We start from the raw sequence: 24,230 nt of genomic DNA, 5'->3' as shown, positions 1-24,230 counted from the left end.
CACTGTATTGGTATACCATGTTCTAACACAGAGAGGCAGGATTAAGTGTTATGGGTTAAGTTCTACTCAGGCTATTTGGGTTTTGAAAACCATCCCAGCCACTTCTGTATGATCCTGGGCAGCTCACTGTGCATCTTTGTGCTTTGGCTTTGTTAGTGGGGACAACACTGATACCTACCTTCATTTATAATATGTACACTGTTACGTATAGCACTGATGCACAGTCTCAGTAAGTGCCGCCTGTAGTGGAATAACTGCAGAATATTTCACAGAACAATACAAAAACAACTGGAAACCCTCTTGTTTTAGAAATTCTACTGGCTGGTAAAACTTGGAACCATGGTTCCAGTCTTGGAACTATTTTCCTATTATATGGTCAACTCTTACACATGTTCTACAGACACACAAGAGAAAGTGGGTTCTATTTGTGGTGTACAGAATTCTGTGGCTCTAATTAATAATCAATCTTATACTATTATCAAAGCCTTGGATGTCTTTACTAACATTACTTACAAGGGTAATTGACATTTTTAATGGGCTTAAAGTTCTGTGCAAAAGGAGCGGCAATGACGAGCACGACTCGGGCCTCCTCACAGGTGCACAGAGCTCCACCTGGCCTGAGGAGCCATGTCTCCTTCGTTGCCCCGAGAGCCTCCTCAGCATCTGTCTCCTGCCAGTCTGGATGTATTTCTGAGTCTCATCTAAAGGATTCAGTTTCTAGGTGTTTCAGTTCATGCATAGGAGACCTGGCATGAACTCTAAAGTCGAGAGCTAATGGAATCACCATCTTTTGCCCTCCCAAAGTTAGAAACCTTACAACCCTTCTTCTACACATCGCTGACTCCAAGTCACTTTCCAACCTCTGGCTCTAAAAAACCTGTCGATAATTCTCTGGCACAAAGTGAATAAATTTTAAACTGTCAGACTATTCTGAATTCAAAAAAAAAAAAAAAAAGAAAACTTATCTCCTAAAGTCAGAGTGTGTTCTAAGAGGCTGACCCTTGGTTGGGAAGAGGAGAGATTTTTACTGTCCACAGCTGAGTGGTCTCAGAACACTTACAGCATGGCGATGCCCCAGTGCTTCCCAGCTCTCTCTCCTGCCGCCTGGAAACCGGACAGGCCAATGAGGGCCACTGTGGGGGTAATGGTCAGGGGGCCAATGTATTTTAGCAGAGCGCCAGGCAGGCCCAGGAAGCCAATGACCACTTCTATCAGTGAGGACATGATGATGGCCCCCTGGATCTGGAATGAGAGAGGGTACAGACATTAGAGTAAGCTGCTATGTCACATACTCCAATGCCACCTACAACCATAACTGATAATTCTGCAACACATCAAGTTCTAATAGGCACGACATGGCTGGAAAATTCCCGGGAGGTGACTGGGGCCTAGCAAGCTTAAGTATAACCTAACAGATGTAAGAATATTATGGAAACGGCCGTCTGATGCAAAGCCAATTTGCCTTTTCCACTGATAAATGAGGCAGATGTAATTCATAATTCCCAAGACACACAGCATTCAAAACCAGCCTCAAAGGAACCCTGCAGTTCTTGACTTTAAAAAGTGAGCCCCTGAAGGACATTTAAAAAAGTGTTATTGACAAAAATTCTAAAGGAATGTTTCTATTGTACAAAATGGTTGGACTGATTCTGAACTAATGAGGAGTATCTTACAGGTTTTAAGTTTATCTAGATAAACTCTCAGCCATTGTTCATGTCTAAGGATTCCCCTGACGTGTCCTGTTCAAGTACACTGTATAGACAATTATCCTTTAATTCTTTTCATAAATGCAGGCAAACACTTAGCCTAGAATGAATAGTTCTGCTGCCTGTTGACAAACCTCTGTGGCTCCTTCCAAAGGAGCCCTACCCCTTGGCTGGTTACACCCGAGGAGTCAAGTGTGCAGGTCTGTGGGTACACCAGAGGGGAGAAGGAGCGAAACAAAGAGTGAGATACACAGGGCGGGGGCTGGGTGGAAGTTGGCAGAGGGGGAAAAGGGAGGCATCTATAATAGTGTCAACAATAAAAATAGAGTTTAAAAAAAGGGTGAGAAACCATACTGTCTGGCTGCATAATGCATTTCTGCATGCCTCATTTTGCAATGATGTCCTCTAGATTGAATGGCATGTTTAAAGACAGAAATAAACATAGTAGCTGAAAAGAAAAGGAGGGCTTGGTGCAAGCAACTACATTTCCTGGGCACAGCCAACACTGAGGCTGAGAGGAAACACAAAGAAGGCAGGAGCAGGCAAGCTCATCTTTTACCTCGCGTATCCGGGGATACCAGATGTGCTCTGTGTGTAACAGTTCCATCGTTCCGTTGGCAACTGAAACATCTTGAAAACAAAAACAAAGACAAAAATTTTCTTGGAGTGACAATGATGTTTCACAGGACACATTCATTTCACTTTTTAAAAAGAATTTCCTCCCTGTTTTAAGCATATTTGTATAAATGTCAACAGTATGGCTTACCATACTGAAAGGTGGATCCCCCAATGCTAATTTAACCAAATGTATCCATTGACTGAGAGTTCCCAGCTTGTCAAAAGCTGACTGAACTGGTGATGCACATGGCTGGTGCCAGCCTCACACAAAGACCAACCCTTGCAAGCAGCTAACTGAAATGCCCAATAGCAAGGTTGCATACGGTCTTAAAAACCTAGATAAAACAGAGGGCCTTCCCCAGTCCCAGATCCAATCAGTGGTCACAAAGTAACTCCTAGGAGCAAGGAAGGAAATGAAAGCTGGAAAACTTTGCTCCTAGAACCTAAAAATGGAACAGTATTTTGAGAATACTACAGGTCTGGTTTCCTCAAATCCCATATTTTATCTTTCCCTGACCTTATCGGATTACTTAAGGATCTTTATAATCATTAAGGAGGGGAGGGGGATGAAAGTCATTTGCAGGAAAACCAAAGCAGCCAGATCCTTAAAAAGCAGAGATGTTTCAGAGAAGGGATGCTGACGCAGCAAAGAGTGTGATTACTGGTGGTTCATAAAATCCACTGAAAGAAAGAGGCAGAAAAATAGCACAAATATGGTTCTCTTCATTCCCATACTTTCAATTTCATTGGCATAGAGAAATGCGGTCCCTTCTGGTCCTTACTTGCTCTGGAGTTAGGGATGAACAGGTGGATAGAGAGAGACAGAAACCCGATCCACAGATTGGAGCGTTCTGAGCTGTTTGTTGGTTTGTGTGTTCTGTGCCTGATTCCAGAAAGGATTTAACGTTGCCCAGGGCAGCATGTCCAGGCCTCCCTTTTATCGCCTGCATTAAAGGACCCCCATGACATATGTGGAAATAACTGCAATTACCTGTGGTGTTACATTTCCATTTATCTAAAGACAGGATGGCTCGAGCAGGGGCCAGAAATGCAAAAGCACTGGCCTGAAACAGGGGTAACCTAAAAGAAACGAGACCAAAACCATGATCACGGCATCAGGAACTACCGAGGTAGTTCACTATTTGACAGCTTAACAGTCTTTCCACAGACAAACAGCATGTGAGTAAATGCAGGCACACCTGGAAGAAAGAACCCCGGTCTGCAAAGATCTCCTCTGCCACACAGCCGGGGCCTCTGGCTTCTCCATCCTCCCCTCCTGCTGCTTTCCCCCCAGACGGCCTCAGGATGGGCCCTGGGGTAGCCCTATAATTAGCACCAGCACACCAATACGGGTCCCTGCCAACTAGACCTTTCCCCTTAGGGGTGGGGATGTTGGGCATTTGGGAGTCTCCCTTTCCTGCTGAGCTTATAAGTTCCTCAGTAAACATCAGTGTATATCTTCTACTTCACCACCCACCTTCTCCTCCTCCCTTTCAAATTCTTATCAGATATCATAGGAAAAAATTTATCTTCCTCTGTTGTCCCATTTTATAAGTCAAAAACTGCTCTAAATCACAGATGATAAGCATTAAAATCATGTTAGTATCTAGATCTATTGAGGAAAAGGAAAGCTGTAAGTTATAAATCAACAGTAGATATAATATTTTCCTTAATCATAAAGACGCAAGTATTCGAAACATTACTTTTAAAGGACCCAGAAAACTTGCAGACTCTCCAAAAAATCTCCTGCCCACATCCTCCCACTATGTGCAGAGATACTCGGATGCTATCATTCAATTACATTTTAGATACTTCTTCATATTATCTTCATGAACACTTAGGCTACTCAAATTCAAAAGATGTTGCCATTTTATATACAAATGTACAACATTTTAGCTACAGTTGCATTAAGATGGCTTTATGGGCTAACATGAGAATTTGATCCCTATTTTTAATATACTTTCAAGGTAAAATATAAAATTGGCTCCTGTTGGCAGGGCTGGGAACTCCCAGATGTCCAGATCCTTCTCAAATACCATGAAGCAGCCTTGCAGGGGTGTCCGGGACAGTGGGATGGGAACGCAGCATGCCTTCCCCAAACTGATGGCACATCCTGCCCTGACTGCAACAGTAACTGGGCTGAAAAACAGAGTGGCTCTGGCTGAAGGACACCCAGCTGCTGTACAAGTGCAGAGTTGACACACACCATTCTGAGCCAGATAAGGGTCGAGAGTCCTTGTTTTCTTGGCCATTTTAATCATGCAATGAAACCAAATGAGAGTAGGCAGGCTGATGGCTTTCAGACACAGTTGCAGGCTGCACAGTACAGACCAGATGCATGGCTGGCAGCTGGTCACATGGGCATGCCCTCCACCAACCATCCATTTGTAATCATCTGTCGAAGGGGCCCAGAGCACAGTACCATCAAAAGTGGAAGTGAAGGTCACCTGATGTGGGAATATCAAAGGAGAAACCACTGTTTGATTTAGACAAATTCCTTAAGCATAATTTTTCAGGAATATACAGAAAAGATAAAAGGAGATTAGCATCTAGTTAGAAACGGATGTCCTGTCAAATGGTCCAAACAGCATCCGTTTTGCTCCTGTTGCAGGTTTCAAGCAATGCATCCTAGGACAATGTAACACAGATTGCACTTACAGAGCTGGTCCTTGGGAACACTAAGGACAACACTGTCTGGGGGACACAATGGATGTGGGACAGTGAAGACTGGCTCTGGGCTCTACTCCTGGGGGCGTGAGCTATACTCAACCTCAGTCTGCACTTAACCACTGCCTGGACACCTTTCAAGGCAAGAATTTTATGGCTTCACCCCCGACAGAGGCCCTGAGGCCACTGATGCAAAGCAGCTCACTTATTTTCAAACAAACAGGACCCGGGGCTCCTTTGAAAGTTGATGACAACAGAACATTGCCACCTGTGCTGCCCCAGTCTCCTGAGGTGATATGGAAAAAGCTGCACACGTTGGCCCGATTGCTCACTGTTCAGCCACACACTGCCTGCCTCCAGCAGTACTGTCTGAAAGACAAGCGGCCACTTTGCAAGAAGCAGCGGTCAGTACCTCAGCAGTTACCTGTGGCCTCCATTACCAGCAGCATAACTCAGAGGCTTCACTGAATTATCCTTAGGGAAATTTGTAACAAGAGCATGTGACTCCATTAAACAAGAGCTTCCTTAAATCGCAAGCAACAAAGCCAATTTTCCCAGAGAAAGACTGAGTATGCTAAAGCACTTGATGTTCTCATCTGATAAAGTGGCTTTTTCAGGCACTTCTCCAGTGTCATGCAGGTCAATAGTAGGGCACCTCTCTCTGCACCTCACTCACACTGGCACCTAAACCACAGTTCCCAGGCTCCCCAGGCAGACAAGACTGCCAGCTTTTTTATTTCATACCAACAACTGGAAAGGAAACAAATTAAACTATGCCCTCTTTACACCAGGGGTTGGCAAATGGGCTTGTGAGCCAAGTACAGCAAATTACCTGTTTTTACGAGTAAAGATCTACTGGGACAGAGCCACCCTCATCTATTTACGAGGTGCTGACAGCTGCTTTTGAGCTGTAACGGGAGAGTCAGCCAGTCACAACAGAGACCACAGCGCCCAAAACATTTACTGCTTGTCTCTTTACAGAAAAAGTTGGCTGGCTTTGTCTATGATAAAGCGTATCTTAAATATGTAAAGAGGTGGTGGATTTTTGCAAAACAAAGTTTTTACAGTTAATAGTGTCACTAGATGTTAGTAAGAAAAATTCGGAGCAGATAAGCACCTTTGTCATGACACCCTCCCACGGATGCCTCTAACCCCAGGGCAGCAAACAACCTAACCAGCCAGTCTGTCACGGTTGTTTGTTTATGGAGCACTTTTACACTGCAAGGTTTAAAAAATGTTTTCATACTTAATGTCATTAAATTTACCACCCTTTAATTGTTCCTGGAGTTTGAGCTCTAGTTTAAAAGTTTAAAATCCACCCTGACAGTTTGCTCAGTGGGTTGGGTGTCACCCGCAGACCAAAACGTCGCTAGTTCAATTCCAGGAGGGCACATGCCTGGGCTATAGGTTTGGCCCCCCAGTTGGGGGCGTGCAAGAGGCAACTGATCAATGTTTCTCTCCTGCTCTATCTCCTTCCCTTCCCCCTCTATAAATAAATAAGTACATAAATAAATAAATAGAATTTTCTTTTTAAGTTTAAAACCTCATTCTAATTAAAAAAGAAATTCACTCATTTCATTCTCATATTTACACAATTTTCATGATTCTTGCATTTCGATCTATAATTCATTTTGAGTTGATTCAAAGAAAACTCCATTAAAATAAAGTTGTAACCATTATCTTTAAGTTCATGTTACTCCGGTTTTACAGATAAATTCTAAAAATTATATGACCTATTGTGGTCAGCATTTTCAACTAGAGAGACCCCTGGGGAAACCTGGGTGGGAAGGACGCAGCTCACTAGCACCTGTCCCCTCCCGAGCCATAGCTCACAGCAGCAGGCTCTGTCCAGGGAGCACACAGGAACTCCGGGGGGGCTGGCTGGGTATGACTCTGGAACTCCTTTTCCAATATGACAACATCAGTGATTTCAGGTCAAGGGCCGGGAGGCTAAAATACTTTTATTACTTAAAGATCTAATCAGTCGGAGAGGCCCAAGAGAACTCCTTGGGGTGTGGCGATGTTCCGTAGAGGGTGGCAATGTCCTGTTGGTTGTGCTTAGATGGCTGAACACATGGGTAAAAACTCATATAACTGTACATGGCGAAAGGGGTAACTTTCATTGTTTGTTGATTGTATCTTGATAGATATGATTTGAATTATATCTACAAAGTTAAGGGTCTTTCCAGGAATGGAAATGGGAGGAGGACAACACATTCCTTAAATAGTGAGTTATGTTAAGTAGTTAAAAAACCCCACTAAATTTAGAAAGGAAAAGAGCTTCCCCTGGTAGTTGGTGGGAAGCTCTGTCCTCTAGGCCTCTCCGTGCACAGGTTTTGCCATGACAGTCACCTGGCTGACAAGGAAGGTTAAGAGGGGAGAGGCAGCAGGCCAAGAGAAGGAGGAGCCATTCAGAGCTGTGGGAATGAATGTGCAGGGTGAGATGTGATGGTCAAAGGAAAAAAAAAAAGACTGTAAAGAACTAAATTCATTAACCCACATGTACTCCAAGGACTCAGTCAGTCTCCTGGTCCCAGATGCATCAGAATACTAACAGAGAAACAGTTTGTCAACAGAAAGGGAAAGATCACCCAAGAAAGCTGGAGTTGAAGTGGCCAAACAAAGGCCGTGTGGCCAACCACCCGCCACGCTCATCAAAGTCAGGCTGCTTCGCCAGATGCCCCAGCCCCAGCCCACTATAACTCCTCTGCTCCCCTTCCAGAAGGCCCACTAAGATAAAGAGTGCCCACAGGCGAGTGCAGACTAGTGCCCAGGATTAACCAGAAGAGGCTTTGAAAGACCAGGTGGCTTGCCCAAAGTCACATGAAACTGGTGGAATGGCAACAAAGCCACCTCGAAGGTCAAAGCCTCCCCGACATCCACCACACAGAAGGTTGGAGGAGGGAGCTTTGCCTCACTCCCCTAAGGTCATTACCTCCAGGTTCCCACTGGTCCCCATTTCTTTAATATACAGGGTGGGGCAAAAGTAGTTTTACAGTTGTTAATATGGAATATACAATAATTAATAAATAATAATGCCAGAGTAAACTGTGTTTCTCGTACTCATAACTGCAAACCTACTTTTGCTCTATCATGTACTATCTAAAATTCTGAGTTAAGTGAACAGTAATTTTTTTAATCTGGTGGGAAAAACCCACAGCTTGCTACTTAACATGACAGACAGTATGTCAAGTCACCTATGTAGTAATTTTTGCAAAATTTTCACCCTGAATCACCATTCCCCTATCCCTATCTCCTTAGGACCAATAAGCGGGGAGGGTTGTAGAACAAATCAAATACCACCATGAAGACACGATCAGACCACTTCTGAACACAGAATACTCGACAGACAACTGGACTCTCTAGAAGGGGGTGATGTGGAGGGAAAAGGTAGGGACTATTTACTGAGATCAGAGAGATGCAACAAACAAATGCACCATATGAACTTGATCAGATCCTAGTTCAGGGAGGTAGAGGGATGAGCCATAAAAGACATTTTAAGGACATCTTAGGAAATTAAACAAGGACTGCATGTTAGATGATAATATGGCAGAATGGCTGTTGAAAATGGTTACACAGGAAATTGTTACTGGTAGAAGATTTTTAGGGGTGAACCAGCATGCTGTCGTCTTGCAACTTTACTTTCAAGCAATTCAAAAAAATGCCCATACACTCCACACAAATTACATATACAGAAAGAGAATGTGGGGGGAATCCGTCTCCCCACCTCACTCTAAGCACTGCACCCCTTGATCCCTCTAAGTTTTATCAGCAGTAGAGTTCAAAGCCTGCACTTGAGACACTGAAGTATCCCGCAGTCGTCCCTGTACGCAGTGAGCACACAGTCTGTACAGACCCCCGGAACCCAAGGAGATGGACGACAGGAAAGCTGTCTCCTCAGGGCGGACAACAGCACCAGCTACAATGACACTTTTGGCCAAAACCCCATCTATACTCAGCAAAGGGAAGTTCTATGCATCTGCAACAGGCTTGTGATGGCCAGGGCAGGCTCCTCTGGGATGGGCCACCCCATCCACAGTCTTTTCTTTTGCTGGAGAGCTCAGAGTGATGCCTTCAAGAGGCACCTGAAGCAAAAGGCTGGAGGTGACCCCCAAACACAGAGCCTGCCACACCTCGGGGAAGGCCAGGGAGGTTGGCGTGGCAGGCAAGCTGCAGGGTGCCAGAGGGCCCTCTTTCATCCCCAGCTCTGCACTGATACCCAAGGTTGGTAGGGTGGGGTGGGGAGCACGGGGAAACTAGGAGCTGCTCTGTTGGGAAAGGCAGAGGCAGCCAAGGTGAAGCAGTGGCTGAGTCCTCACCACAGCCAGGGAGGTGAGAGTGCTGCAAGCTGGCTAACACCCCTGCCCTGAACTCTTGGGATTTTCAAGACTTTGTACTAATTCCTGGAACAAGTCCCAGGGGTGGCTGGGACTGACATCACAAATCAAACACAATCAGGAATGTTCACTCCTCACTCAAGGAAACTCAATGAAGGCATAGCTGAGAGCAAAGCGCAAGAGATCAAGGTCGAAGGGAAGAAGGAAAGGGGAAGGAGGGAGTGGAAGGGGAAAGAAGCAGGCGAGGCACAGGTCGCCCACCACCCTGCAGACAGAAGCTCTGGGAAGCACTAAAGCCACAGGAGTCACACAACTGGGGCTGGGACCCACAACCTCCATTTCAAACAGCCATGGTGTGCAGAGGGAAGGAACCACTCTTGTGCCAGGGGACCTGGGCAGTGAAGGAGGGAGGGTCTGCGACCCACGCTGCACCAGACACACTTTGTGTGGCCTCAGCCCAGCCCGTGGGAAATGTACCTCCAAAGCAGTGGTTGTCATATGGTGACATCTCACAGCTGGCAGTGCGAGTTCGTGCTCAGGTCTGCAGAGACATACGACCCCTTCACTGTTTCCCTATCAATTTCGATTATTTTTATGGAATTACACAGATGTCCAGGAACAGTGTGCCCTCTTCAGCAGGGCGCCCATGTGAAATGAGGATGGGGGATGGCCTGGCCACTGCCCACAGGTCGGGATGCTTACATTTTCTTCCTTTGAGCTAGTCCTACAGCTGTCTCAGATTCCTCAAAATAAAGGGACCCCTCCTCACAAGCACAGAGCACGGCTGGTCTTCAGGTCCTAGGCACCAGCTCCATCCAGTGCAATGGAGTATAAAGTAATCGGCAGGTGGCTAGCAAATACGCAAAATAGCAGACACAATTCTATAAGCCACCCAGAGTTGGAAAAGCCTGAAAATCCATCTTAGAAACCATGAGAGCTGAACAGGAAAAACTTTTTCTTCTTCTGCTCTAAGCCTAAGTGCTGAACTGCCCCCCAACCCATAAAACAAATACTCTTGGCCACATCAGCACTTCCTTCCTGCACTGTCCCACCCCGACAATCCCTCTGCCCCAATGGCCTCATCTATTTATTTGATCCTGTTGTGACCAGGAAGTAAACATGCATGTCTGTTAAAATGACCATTCATAGCCTATGATGAGGGTCTGTGTGAATGTTTAGCAAAACTAAAAGGCTTTTCATATTATTCGTGCACTGTAACTTTCTAAATGTACTTTAGGAAGTTTATAATAATCCACGAAAACACAATAGGCCCATTAAAATAATGGCAAAGTGACATCCACAAGATAGATACCTCAGGAGGAGACTCCTCTCATTTTCACAAAAAGAGACACAGCTGAAGAGGTCATCTATCCAAGGTCCTTCCAAGTTCTCATGCTTGCTTGTTCCACTCCCCATGTATGAAGAAGAAATCTTCATTTGCCATATTTTGTAAGCTACTGCTTTACACTGAGAAATGCAGATTCTGACTGTCCATGAGATTACAATTTATCATTAAAATATACAACTGATTTCATCAGCACTGGCAATGTGGCTGACTACAGTTGACCTTGGCATGGGACCAGGGCACAGCTGCACACAGTGTAATAAGGAATCTGCACATCAACCAACAATTCTCAACTATAGGCACTGCGCAAAATCACAAACAGTTTGTGCTACAAGGTCCTTGATGAGTCAGCTATTTGGTGGGGGGGGCAGGACTCTTCCACAGAGAACCAGTGCCCTACATACATGGTAAGTCTCACAAGCCAGCCAGCAAAAGCTTTTTAGTCCACTTTAGACTTGAAATACAGAAACTCAAATGCTGTATCAAAAGAATGAGAGATGCTACCAGCCAAATTTAACTACCTGGAGCTAAGAAAATGAATCGAGTCCTCCCTGGAGTGCCAGGAACACATCACCCTCTAGCAGGCCAGTGGCACCCTTGGCCCTTCCCTCAGCCTTCAGTCCACACAGCTGCTTCCTTCCATCAGCAGATCTGCAAGGGAGCCGCCATTCCCCTTCCTAGGGCGCTGCCTGTGCTGCCAACCAGGAAGCTCTAACACTGCTCACGGTTTGCCCCATAGTCTCCTGTCCCTCCTCCACTCCTCCCCAGACGAGCAGTCCTCTCCAGGTCCCTGAGGACTCTGAATCATCGAAATACAGTCTATGACTCCCAAGCCACCTCTGCACTATCCCCTTTTGTTCCCTGAGCAGGCAGGGGGCAAAGCCCTTCCGGATTACCTCTCAAGAAGCAATCTGATCAGAACTAGAACTCTAAGCTTACTCAGCTGTCCTTCCCCTGAGGAGGGCCTGTCAGCAGAGCCCTGGGGTGGAGGAATAAGCTGCAGTATGAAGAGGGCGGAAGAGGGGACAGGAGAAAACAAAGCAAGCCTGCAGGAGGAGGCAGGAAACACAGGCTCTCTTCCCTCTGCCAGCTCCTCACCCACTTAAGCTGGGAGCTGGGATGTAAAGCCAGAGCCCTGGCATCAAGGAGGGGAGCACGATCCAGTGGGAAAGGACACAAATACCAAAAAAAGGACACCGTGGAATAAGAGCCACATTAGGAGAACATACACAAGATGCATGTGTGGGAATTCAGAGAGAACAAAGGCAGCCTCGAAGAGTCAGAGATGCTTCACAGAGAGGGAGGGACAAGGCAGGCTGGGGATGAGCAGGGTTTATGGGGTTGCTGGGGAGCGCAAGCACAGGAGTGCGAAACAGCAGGGCTGCTCAGGCAGGAGCTCAGCCCAGGGTGAGCGCAGGGGAGGGGACAGCAGGGTTCAGAGGCATGGCTGGAAGGGCAGTGGGACAGATAGAAAGGGAGAAGCTTAAAAAGTGGTTTTAAAATCTGGTTTTAAACAGGGAGTGGGGCTGCAGTCTGGCAGCTTCAAGGAAGACGCTGATGTTGGAAAAACAGCACTGGGAGCAGGTACAGAATGAGGCAAGGAGAGTAGCCCTGGAGGCAAGGAAACCAACTAGGAACCTCCTGGGACAGTCCAGGTCTGAACTAAAGGAATGTGGACAGGAGAAGATACTGGAGAGAGAGCCTGCCCTATGGCTGGTGGGATGGAAGAAGCTAAGAGTCAGACTTTCCAGCTTGCACAACTGGGTGGGAGATGGTGCCATCCGCCAAGAAAAGAAACTTGGTGGGGGTTGGGTGGGGTCAAGGCTCACTAGAACAGTCCCCTGCCCCACCCCCAGCCCACCCATCCTACCAAGTAGCCCTAGGTAAATGGTGTTGTTCAATGCCTTCCTCACATGGGGCTTCAGCATCCAAACTTAGTACCCCAGTCTCACCTGCATCCAAACGTTGTCTGCAGCAAAGTTGTGATTCCCACACAGAAGAAAATGGTCCCAATGAGCTGGCTGGTGGCCCACTGGTCATACCCCACACACATGGCATCGGCCAGCAGGAAGGGCACCGCGATCGTACCACTGAAGCAAGTCAGATAGTGCTGTGGGTGATAGGAAGCCAGAAGGGGAAAGAGTTAACCTTCCTCGTTTTTTTGCACTGATTTCATCCTAACTCACCCCCTCCATTGTTTTAAAAAAATAGCCCACATGACAAAAAACTTTTTTTTTTAAAGTACACACTTGTATCATATACCAAATCATATTTCCTTTTCAGCATTTCTCCTTTCCATTACATTTCCTTGTCTTATTACTCACCTGTATTATTTATTACTCACATGAATGTAGGCCAGCATAAAGAAGTACTTAATACAAGCACTGGTGATATTTTACTTATACAATTTTTACTGGGATTATCCACTTTTTTAAATATATTTTATTGATTATGCTATTACCGTTGTCCCAATTTTCCCCCTCCACCAGGTACCCCCATTCCCTCTGGCAGTCCCCCCATTAGTCCACATCCACGGGTCATACATGTAAGTTCTTTGGCTACTCCATTACCTACACTGCTCCTTTTCATCATCAAACGCTAAAATTATAGGTCTTTCTCGCCTGATCTGTTAACATGAATTATCTTGTGCTGAACCATTCTTGAAACACACTCTAGTCTTGCTATATCTTTCTCTTCTGCAACTTGATTTGCCAATATTTTATGTAAAATTGTACATCTGTATTCTTTTTTTAAATTGATTTTGAGAGAGAGAAACATCAACCTGTTATGTTATACAATGAATGCATAAATAAGTGCAACCTGAATGTACTTATTTATGCATTCATTGGTTGACTCTTGTTTGTGCCCTGAATGGGGGTCAGACCTCAACCTTGGAGTATGGGGACAATGCTCTAACCAACTGAGCCACCGGGCCAGGGCCAGTCAACTTTTTAAAAAAATTCTCTCAGGTCTGTGGATTAAAGTTACACAAGCTTTCATTGAGCAGGGTGTTTTCCATCATCTTCTACAGGCTGGCATTTTTTGGCAACAATCAGGGAAGGATTAAGGGCATACAGGAGTTGTGGGAATGCTCCAGAAAAAGCCCATCCCACTCCCCCCTTGTGGGCCCCAACTCCGTTCCTTGTGGCCCTAGTAGGACATTCCCGGTAGCCACTGTTCACTACTTTTCCTCCCAGTGGCCTGCTTGTCTGGCACCTACTTCTGTTCTGCAAACCCTAATTTTCTTCCCAACAGTTCCCCATCTTTTCCCGTTTGCCAAAATGTGTTGCTTGCAGCCCATAAAACCCAACTTTTACAACGCTAATAGGTGTTTTGTGCAGGAAACAGAACCACTGCCATCCAGGACTTCTCAGAGTGGCTCCAAGCTTTCTAAGAACACTGTACTGTCAAGAAGGGCCTAATGTGTGCAGGGTTTCCCAATCCCGTTTGACCAGAGAAGACTTCTTCCAGAAACACCTATAACATAAACATTTCAAAAAGCAGGCTTCCTGAATCTGGTTCAGAACGTTCAACCCAAGGAAAATTATCTGCCAGCTCCTTTGTCAGGACTCCTCCTTGATCAGACACCTTTCAGTCCAGGTTACCTAAAGGGGGTCAGTGGGGCACTGTGATACCTAAAGGGGGTCGGTGGGGCAGAGGCGAGGGGGAGTGCTGGAAACCTGGACCAAACTATCAGCTGTCAGGGCAGGTACAGTCTCTCCTCCAAGTGAATAAATTTGTCTGGGCAATGAGATGGACTTTCTCAGCATGTGAAATGCCCCAGGACTGAAGTGATCCTTCAAACTTGAAAAAGGAAGAATGGAATGTCAGACCCGAGAACAGAGCCCAGGCTAAAATAACCAAGAAAAACACAGGCCAGCAATGTGGGTCCTGGAAAAGAGCTTCCTGTCCTGTCCCCTTTCCCCTAAAGCCCCACTTCAATCATTTAGTGGGAAAAGGGTGTTGAGAGGCGAAGGGGAAGTGCCAGAGATGCAGGAGCCCTGCAGAGGCTTGTCACCTTGTGTGACTTCCCACCCAGTCCCCCAGCCCAGCCCCACTCCCCTACCCTGGCAGCTTCCCTGCCCTGCTCCTACTAGAAGCTGCAGCAGACAAAGCCACTACCACTACAGCAAAGTTTGTCTTCCTTTAAAAAGAAGACATTTATGTCTTGGCCAATGCAGCATTTCTCAGTGTTACCTGTCTTTCATGACACAGTTGACCATGATTATAGATTGGTTAACCAAGCCAGGAATGGGAGATGAAAACTAGTTCTTCCTTTCTCCATTCCTCTACTTTTCTCCTCCCTCTACTCTTCCTTCTTTCTATAGCTCTACAATCTTCTGTCCTTCCTTCCATGTCATTTTGTTACAGGGTGCAGCCAAGAGGGGGGACCCCAAATAGGCATTTGAAATGGGGTCCAGGACTCAAGGTGTCCAAGAGATTTTAAGGTGTCTTCACCCCTTCCCCCACAGGTGTGAGTTGAGGGAAGGGGCACACAGAGCAAGAACATGCAGGGCAGCTTTGCAGCTAATCCATGGCATGGTTATTTAGCATACCTATAACCTTTGGCTGGTCATTTAGGTATGCTAAATAGCTATGGCCATGCTCAAGGCCAGGGGGATGGAAAGGGACCTTCCCCCCAAAATGGGACCTGGGAGGCAGGTCCCCTGAGTTACAGCACCTGCGTGGGAGCTGGGAGAAGATTGGCTCCGTGACATGGGGTGAAACCTGCCCAGACCCACGATGGCGACCAGAAAAGCTAGAGAAGACAGCAGATTGAGGGCAAGTGTGCCCAAGTGTAGGAGGAGTCGGAAATGGGGCTGCAGAAGAAGATTGGCTCGGGGGATTTAAACCCAGACATGGCAGCCATTGGGGGAGAACCACGCAGCCTTGACGGAGTGGAGATTCCTGAAGCCCTGAGAGACGGAGAACCTCGCGCAGCCCTGGAGGAGAGAACCATGCAGTTTTGGCAGAGTGGGGACTCTCCCTTCCTGCAGCCCTGAGAGAGAGAACCACGTGGCCTGGCAGAGTGGGGACCCCCCCCTCGCAGCTTTAGAAGAGGGAACTACCACCTGGTTTTAGCAGAGATCCCGGTGACTCAGCCGAGAGTGCCGGGAATCCAGGGAGGTCTCCCAGTTGAGAGGGATTACTAACTGAGAAGAACCAGAGGGCTGCCTGAGCCATGGACTTCTATTTCCTTTCCTGAGATACGGTACTCTGGACTGGGCAAAGGGGGAAGGAAAGAAGGACTGTGTGTTTGTGGGTGTTTTTAGGGACTTTAGGATTTTTTGATAAAGACATTAGGTCACTACTTTAAGTTAGTATAGCATTAAATAAACATTTTCTTTCCTTTTCATGAATCTCTGGCATTGAGAGACGTCTTTCCTAGGGCGGCGGACATAACGGACCTGGGGCCTTCTTTCAATAATAATATATCGTCACAGGCCCCCCCCTTGTTTGTTCTGTAACAATTTCTTTTGCTTATTCCATGAACATTTTCCTTCTTTCATTCCTCGGTTACCTTACTAAGCCTGTTCATTTCTTCCTTTCATTATTATAAAACTGATGTTGACAATTTCCATTCATCATTCTTAAAAGAATAATTTATAATAAAGTCATTAATAAATAAAAATCAAAATTGAATTTAAAAAACATCCAGAGAATTTGAGCATCTGCTGGTGGTTACATCCTAAAGGAATCATCTTACCTGCAGCCCCAGAAATATGCACAGGTACCAGGGAGGAACATCCTCTATGGTGTAAATCATGTCCGATCTCTGGGGATCTAGACTGCCGGTGCTATCCAACGTCTCGGCCAGAGAGCTCTGTGAGCAAGAGGGACAAAGGAGTTGTTTAATAAAACAAGGACTAAAGTTAGCACTGCTTAGTACAGGTCCATCACTGAAAAACAACTTGGCAAAGTGGCTGCCACTCTCCCGTAAAATGAAGCCATAGCTACCTTTGACACAATCCTCAAGCACACTGGCTTAGCAGGATACTCAGATCTGCAGAGTTTGGGGGTCCAGTATCTGCTGCCCTCAACTCATCCCCAAGAGCACCCAGCTTGCTCAGAGATTGTCCCCAAGCCTGGGAACCAAATGCATGGAGGACATGCTCTCAGGTTGAGATTACAAAGTAATACCTTGGCATGAGCAGTCCTTGGGTGGTGCCAGAATAAAGAAATAATATGAAACACTAACCACTTTCAAACAGAAAATACTAATCTGCCACTCCTACCCCACCCCATCCCTGCAAGGAGAAGGAACTTTGTGCCTAAAAATTAGGTTCTACATTCTTCTACCAAAACACTGCTGCCCAGATACAACATAGAGTGGAAAGAGCAAACTTCAAAAGTATACAGATATGTGACTCACATTTTACTTAGAACAAGACTAAAAATGTACTTATAGTTTAGGGGGCAGTTTTCTTTTTTTTTTCCTCCAACCACTACTAAAGATTTTTTTTTTAATGTTAGGTGTTGCATGCTTTTTGAGCCAAAATCTTCACAAAGACCAGACACTTTAGGTTATAGTCCAACATTCCCAGATAATGAAACTCTGACCCTTGACCATATCTATATCTAGCCTAATTTGTGCCCTCTCATCAGATGGATTTAGTCCACAGAAAGATTCTGACACCACATGTCTATTACTCAATTTTCCATGCACAGGGCAACAAGGATTTAAGGGCCAAACATCCCAGAGCAAGAGAAGTGATGCAATTCAAGCTTACCCTCTAAAGCCTAAAGGTAAATGTCTGATGGAAGTTACATTTGATCTAATCCAAATGTGACTTGAATATGACCTTTCCAAGAGACCTTTTTCCACCATTCACACAATGGGTAATGGGAGACTTACACTGTTGAATGGGCTAAAATGGATTAAGTGTGTCTCTTAAGACTTTGTTGGTAGAGAAAGTACACACGTGTGAGGAATTTGATACATGGTGATGTGCTGTGAAGAACTTAACTCAGCAGGTCTGGCATGTCCAAACCATGTCCATTTCAGAGAAAGGTTTGGCTCTTGCCTGGCATGTGGGAGGTAATCTCTGATCTCATGGCACACCCTGCCTCTTAAAAGTGTGTTTGTGTACCTGAAGACTGCCCCAAACACAGGTTGTGCTAATGATGTGACCTATGGGAGAGGCCTTAAGTACATGGTATCAGTTTGACCTCTGGCAGCACTAGACACTAAGGTCAGCCACGCAGCGGTCAGCCATACCTACAAGACCGAGCCCCAGTAAAACCCTGGATACCAGGCCTCCAGTGGGCTTCCCTGGTTGGCAACACTCCTTGAGTGCTGCCACACATTGTTTTGGGGAAAATTAGGCACTGCCCACATGACTCCACTGGAAGGGGACAACTGAGAACTTGTGCTAGAGTCTCCTGGCCCTTCCCTAGATACCTTTTTCCAGTGGTTTCAATCTCCTCTGAAATATGCTGTAACCATGAGTGTGACAGCTTTTCTGAATTGAGTCCTCGCAAATCACCGAGCCTGACTCGGGAATCCCTAAACTCAGGTGACTATTTTGCCGACTGGACACAACTATGGATATTAGACTTGCTATAAAAAGGAGAATGTAACACCATCATGTTATCTATAGTCTCCTAGTGGGAAGTGTTACTGCTCACAAAGTAACAGAGAAATATCTGAAAGTACGGCAACACTACAATTATATTAGTACAATCTGTTACAGTAATGTTACAAGTAATATTTCTCTGATGATTCCAGAACAACTAGTTTTAAATACTGTTTTGATGAACAGATATGAAAAGACTGTATTTGTCCTTGTAGACCTGGCAGGCTAAGATTAAGAGGTGTATATGCATGTATGTGCACAAATATTCTCTCACTCTCTCTGTTTTCTTAGCAATGATATAATAGGGTGCAGCCATGCCCCCGCCCCCACCAAAGAGGGATCTGTAATGGGGTCCAGAATTCAGGGTGTCCAGCAAATATTAAAAATATAGGATATCCTCACCACCCCCAGAAGTCTGAACTGGGTGATGGGATGCAGGGAGCAGAGCCATTGAGAGTTACTTTGCATATCAAAAGTTTCACAAGTAACTGCAAAAATGGTTATTTAACATATCTGTAACTTCTGGCTAGTCTCATAGATGTTAAATAGCTGTGGCCATGCTTTGAGCCAGGAACTTGGGAGTGACTTTGACCCATGAGGTAACTGGGAGGCAGCTCACTCTGGTTATAGTGCCTGTGTGAGAGCTTGGATCTGATTTGCTCCTGTACTTATAGTGGCAGCCCAGAAAAGCTGTAAAAATATGGGAATACTGGCAGGTATAGCCGATTGTGGGAGGATCTGGAAATGAGGATGCAGAGGAAGACTCACACCAGAATTTATAACCAGGTACAGCAGATATGTCAGTTAGAACCAGGTGGTTTTGGGGGAACCTTTACCACATGGCTTAGGAAGCAGGAAAGCAAGACGTAGCAACCATGAAGAGCTCTCTCTTAGCTGTTCAGAAGAATGCAGGAGACACCTTGCAGGGAAGGAAAGGGCTGAAAGGACTCTTGCTGGTGAGCATCAGAAGGTGCCACGTGGTTTTAGATTTAAGAACTGGAGATCATGGTGGCAACACAGCTGATGGAGCTGGGAACTGTGAGAAACCTGCCAGGTGAGCACGGATTACTGGGAAGGACCGAGGACCACAGTCTTCTATTTCTTTTCCTGAGATCTGGTACCCTGGACTGGGCAAAGGGGGGAAGGAAGGACTGTGGGTGTTTTAAGGGACTTTGAAATTTTAACGAACACATTAAATTATTACTTTAAGTCTGTATAACTTCTGAATAAATAGTTCCTTTCCTTTTCACCAAGCCCTGACATTGAGAGCCATATTCCCTGGTGACAGGCAAGGCGAGCCTAGTACAGGGGGACCCCAGGAGAAGGGAGGGTCCATTCAGTAACAGTATCTTGTCCCCACCCCGTGGGTCCATTCTGTAACATTGAGGGTAGCTCTACAACACAGGAATGGGGCTAATGTAAATGTCCACAAATAGTATAAAGATGACACTGAGTGGGGAACTGTGTGGTCAAGGGGATCAGTTAACCCTGGCAGACAAACGCTGCTCCCCTCATTGAGACAGCAGTGTGTTTGGTCATTAGAAGCTATGGTACCACAGTCAGTCCTCACTGCATTGACAATACAAACCATTTTAAAAACTGCAGTAACAACAACCCCCAAGTGCAAGGTTTCTTTAAAAGGTGACTACATAAATAGTTTAATAATGTCATTTGGCAGACTTTTCCATCTTTTTCCATAGTGTGAAATAATCTAAAGACCAAGGAAATTACCTATCCTTCAAAGATTAATGAACTCATAACTCAGCTCTCTGTTTGGAGCCTTAAGATCATTAATAACCTTTCCAATCTCTTATATGGTTACGTATCTAGTACAGCACTTTGGGGATCAACTGTAGCCTCTTTTTCTCTAGGAAATAATTTCTTCTAGAGCAGAAAACAGCAAACTCTTTCTGTAAGAGGCTATATAGTAAATATTTTAGGCTTTGTGGACCATAATGACTCTGTCACAATGGCTCAACTCTGCCACTGTAGTGCAGAAGAGCCTTGGACAATATGTAAACCAGTGAGCACAGCTGTGTTCCAATAAAACTTTATTTATCAGAACAGGTGTTGGGTCAGATTTAGCTTGCAGGATGTAGCTTGTCAACTCTTGCTATAGATTTTCAAACTGATTATCATAAAGTCACAGTTAATATTCCCTTATTTCTGTTTATTGATTTTAGAGAGAAAGGAAGGAAGAGGGGTTAGAGAGAGGGAAAGAGAGACATCGATTTGTTCTTCCACTTATTTATGCATTCACTGGTTGATTCTTGTATGTGCCGTGACTGGGGATGGAACCCTCAACTTTGGCATGGGGCTAATATCCTCTTGCATATTTTTCTTATATCTCCTTTCACATTGTCAGTGTGTATCTGCATTTTCTAATTTTTTCCTTAATCATATCCATCAAACATCAATTTCATCAGTCTTTTCAAAGAACCATCTTTCTGAGTTCTAGTTAAACATGGTAAATTGGCCACCAACATCATTTCCTTTAACTCCTAAAAACAGAGAAAGAATGTGACACAAATCTGGAAGGACAAAAGAGAACATGAGAAATGAATGAGATTAACACACTTCTGAAATATTTAAAGCATTTGCATGAGCTGTAACCCATAAGGGAGAGGGAAGAACAGGCAACCTGGACACTCACAGAAGGGGAGTGTGGAGACGTGAGACGACTGACCAAAAGAAGCTCAGAAAGGTTCCACGCCTGGAGGCACAAGACAGAATGACAGCAAAAGGCAGGTTCTAACTCCACAAACCAATCAGACATCCTGCTGCCTAACGCTATCCTCACCCTTCAAGATATAACAGTGTATTGTTTGATGAATATAAACCAGAAAGACATCGGAATCAGGAATACTAATCGGGGTTAAAGGCGAACATGATTTGTGGGATCCTCATCTGCTTCCAGAATGCCAGGATCCAGGTCACAGAAACCAGGCTGGTCCCACAGGAGGAGACCAGAAGATTCTTTTCTACAGGAATTGTGGTCGGCTCCAGAGACAATATACTGACATCTAGACCTTACAGTGACAAAACAGCTTTCCACCTGGTTTATTCAGTGGCAACTCCGGCAAGTACACAAACTTCACTCACATATAACAACCTTACAATCATATTTTTCTACTGCTTCACAAGCCTGGGACAAAGGAAAGCTCCAAAAATATGAGCCAAAGAAAGAGAGGAAATAGGGCCAATGTGGTGTGAAGAAAACATGTTAAAAATAAAAAAGAAACCTGTATCTTCACAGAAATAAAAATATTTTGAGCCTTGGAGAAAAGAAATGCTATTTTAAAAACTTCTAGTTAGTAAATAAAAGTAGAAACAAATAGCAAAAAGAGGTCTTAGAAACTAAAAACAAGATAGAAAAAAATCAAAAGAAGGGTTGAAAGTAAAAAAATATCTCCCAAAATAACTAAAAGACAAATATGGATAAGAAATAGTAAGTTTTTAAAAGTCAGAATGGAACAAAAAAATATAGGAATTAATCAAACGAAATAAGAAAATTTCCAAGAAATAAAGGATATGTTTACAAATTAGAAAGACCCTCCAAGTACTCCGTGAGTTAATAAAAAAGGTTTGGATATCTTAAAAACTCAGTAAAACAAGTCTATTAAGGAAGACCTTAAATTAGCAATTTAAAGACAAAGGGAAATAAAATATGAGCTGACACAATTTGGACAGAAGTAAACGGAAGAAGCCCTGGCTGGTGTGGCGCAGTGGACTGAGCATCGACCTGTGACCTGAAAGAGCGCCAGTCAGGGCACATGCCTGGCTTGCAGGCCGGGTTCCCAGTGGGGGGCGTGCCAGAGGCAGCCAACTGATGTTTCTCTTGCACAGCAATCTTTCTCCCTCCCTTCTCTCCCTGAAAATAAATAAAATCTTTTTAAAAAAGGAAAAAAAAGAAAAATGAAAGTTATAATGAAAAATGAAAGAGCACAAGAAAAAATAGAAAAAACACATTAGAGAAAGTGATAGCTGAGAAAGAAGGCAAAGGAGATCCAAAATACGCATAACTGGAGCCCTCGAATAGGAAAATTGAAAGAACAGACTGCTACAAAAAATAAAGATATAATTCAAAACTTTTCTCAAATGACAGGAGCTTTGACACTAAATATTAAAAATGCCAGAAAAACCTGACCCAGAATAGTCAGCATCAAAACATATCTCAGTAAAGTGACTGAATATCAAAGATAAATAAAGAATCTATAAGACAGGCAAAAGGTCAAGATACTGATAAGGAAAAAAACAAAGACTGGCCTGATTTGATTTCTTCACAGCCACATTCAATATCAGAAAATGGGAGAGCAGCAACTACAACCTTCAAGCCTACAGGCTATAGTTATTCTTGGATAGGAATTTATTCCCATGAGCCAGCTCTTCTCTTGAAAACTACCACAGAGTTACTCCTCTGACTTCAGTGAACATGTGAACCACACAGGAAATGTATGAAAGTGCAGAATCTGATTCAGCAGGTCTAGGATGGGGCAGAGTCTGCATTTCTAATAAGCTTGAATGAACATTCACAAAAATTCAACCATAAAAAACACTTCAGCCTTGGCTGGTGTGGCTCAGTGGACTGAGTGCCTGCCTAGGACCCAAAGGGTTGTCAGTTTGATTCTCAATTCAGGGCATATGCCGGGGTGCAGGCCAGGTCCCCAGTTGGGGGCGCATGTGAGAGACAACCACACATTAATGTTTCCCTCTCTTTCTCCCTCCCTTCCCCTCTCTCTAAAAATAAATAAATAAAATCTTTAAAAAGTAGGTTGCAGAATGATATTTAGAATATAATCTCATCTATGTTTAAAAAAGGCAAAAGTAAAGGAAGTATCTATATGATGGAAATGCCTAGAAGGAAGAACACCAACCTATTATTAGTGGTTATTGGGTTTTATAGTTTGGAGTGGAGTCACAGAGGGCTTTGGCTTTTAACTTTAACATTTCTATTTAACGGTGAGGTTTTTGGCCATTAATATTTTTTAACAATTAAAAAAATACACAATAATATAATAGTCAACGGGCCAGTATAACAGGAAGATATTCTATCTCACTAGTATTTAAGGAAACGCGAATGTACCAGTGTGCAGACAGTGAACAAAGTTTTCATCATACAGGTAAATAACTACCCAGCACAAATGTGCTAGATGGTTTTTCTTGCCAACAGATTAACATCATTAGTAAAAGGCACAGCTGCAGGTGTTAAAAATGCCCCAAAGTGTTAATGCTCCTCACTATTCATTTCAAAAGACAACCATCATTTCCTAGATAATGGAGGAGGAAGTCCCAAAATGGTAAGAGTCTACAGCATGGAAATTTTGGTGACTCTGATTAAGGACCCAGGGCTTCAGCACTGGATGCAACCTAACAAATCTATAAAGTCAGAAGCACTTTGTTACAAGAGGCTGAGCCACTTGGATGCTGAGACCCAAGCAAGCCAGGCAGTGGCCCCCACACAGATCCAGCCCTGTTGCAGGCTGCGTCTCAGCTGCAGACTGCTGGCAGCAGACGACATGCTGACTGTGGCTGTTCTCATCTCCCACTCTAGGAAGCAGTCTGGAATCCAACACCACAGGAATTTCAACATTTCAGCTTGATTCTAATTAGTCTAATTTATAATATTGGTCAAGACAACCAAAAATGAAATTTTCATCTCCCAGACTAGAAATTCTAAAAAGAAACCACACATACACATAAAAATTTGATTATTCAAAAATTCCAATATAATTGATTATACTGTCCACTTGCTGCATTAATACCCAAGCTGGGTTCTATATTTGCATGTGTCAGCTTTCTAGTGGTCTGTGACTAGAATACACAGTATCCACTGTCCACAGTAAAATGCAGTGGTTCTAGAATACAGTGTCTCGTTGTATAAGTTGATCAAATTAGTAATTTTCACCATAAAAGTAAACTTTATTTTTAAAGTCTATCAAATAAAAATCAAATGAAATTGAGAAGTCTTAGGGCTGCAATG

The 24,230-nt window shown here is 44.4% G+C and overlaps 1 protein-coding gene across 4 annotated transcripts in view; it reads right to left on the bottom strand.

Moving 5' to 3' along the window:
• SLC23A2 (solute carrier family 23 member 2) overlaps positions 1 to 24,230 on the bottom strand; it is a 121,261-nt gene that overhangs the window by 30,355 nt on the left and 66,676 nt on the right. For all 4 annotated transcript variants that reach the window (XM_028523808.2, XM_028523806.2, XM_028523809.2 and 1 more), the window contains 5 exons: positions 16,381 to 16,497; positions 12,626 to 12,783; positions 3,316 to 3,404; positions 2,266 to 2,336; positions 1,061 to 1,242 (listed from right to left, as the gene is read on the bottom strand). In XM_028523808.2, the coding sequence (XP_028379609.1) occupies positions 1,061 to 1,242; positions 2,266 to 2,336; positions 3,316 to 3,404; positions 12,626 to 12,783; positions 16,381 to 16,497 (617 nt within the window). The remainder of the gene's footprint in view (positions 1 to 1,060; positions 1,243 to 2,265; positions 2,337 to 3,315; positions 3,405 to 12,625; positions 12,784 to 16,380; positions 16,498 to 24,230) is intronic.

This window comes from Phyllostomus discolor, chromosome 9 (genome assembly GCF_004126475.2).
Source record: "Phyllostomus discolor isolate MPI-MPIP mPhyDis1 chromosome 9, mPhyDis1.pri.v3, whole genome shotgun sequence".
In the NCBI taxonomy this organism is placed as follows: Eukaryota; Metazoa; Chordata; class Mammalia; order Chiroptera; family Phyllostomidae; genus Phyllostomus; species Phyllostomus discolor.
Note: the sequence above shows the minus strand (reverse complement) of the source record. Positions and strands in the feature narration are given on the sequence as shown.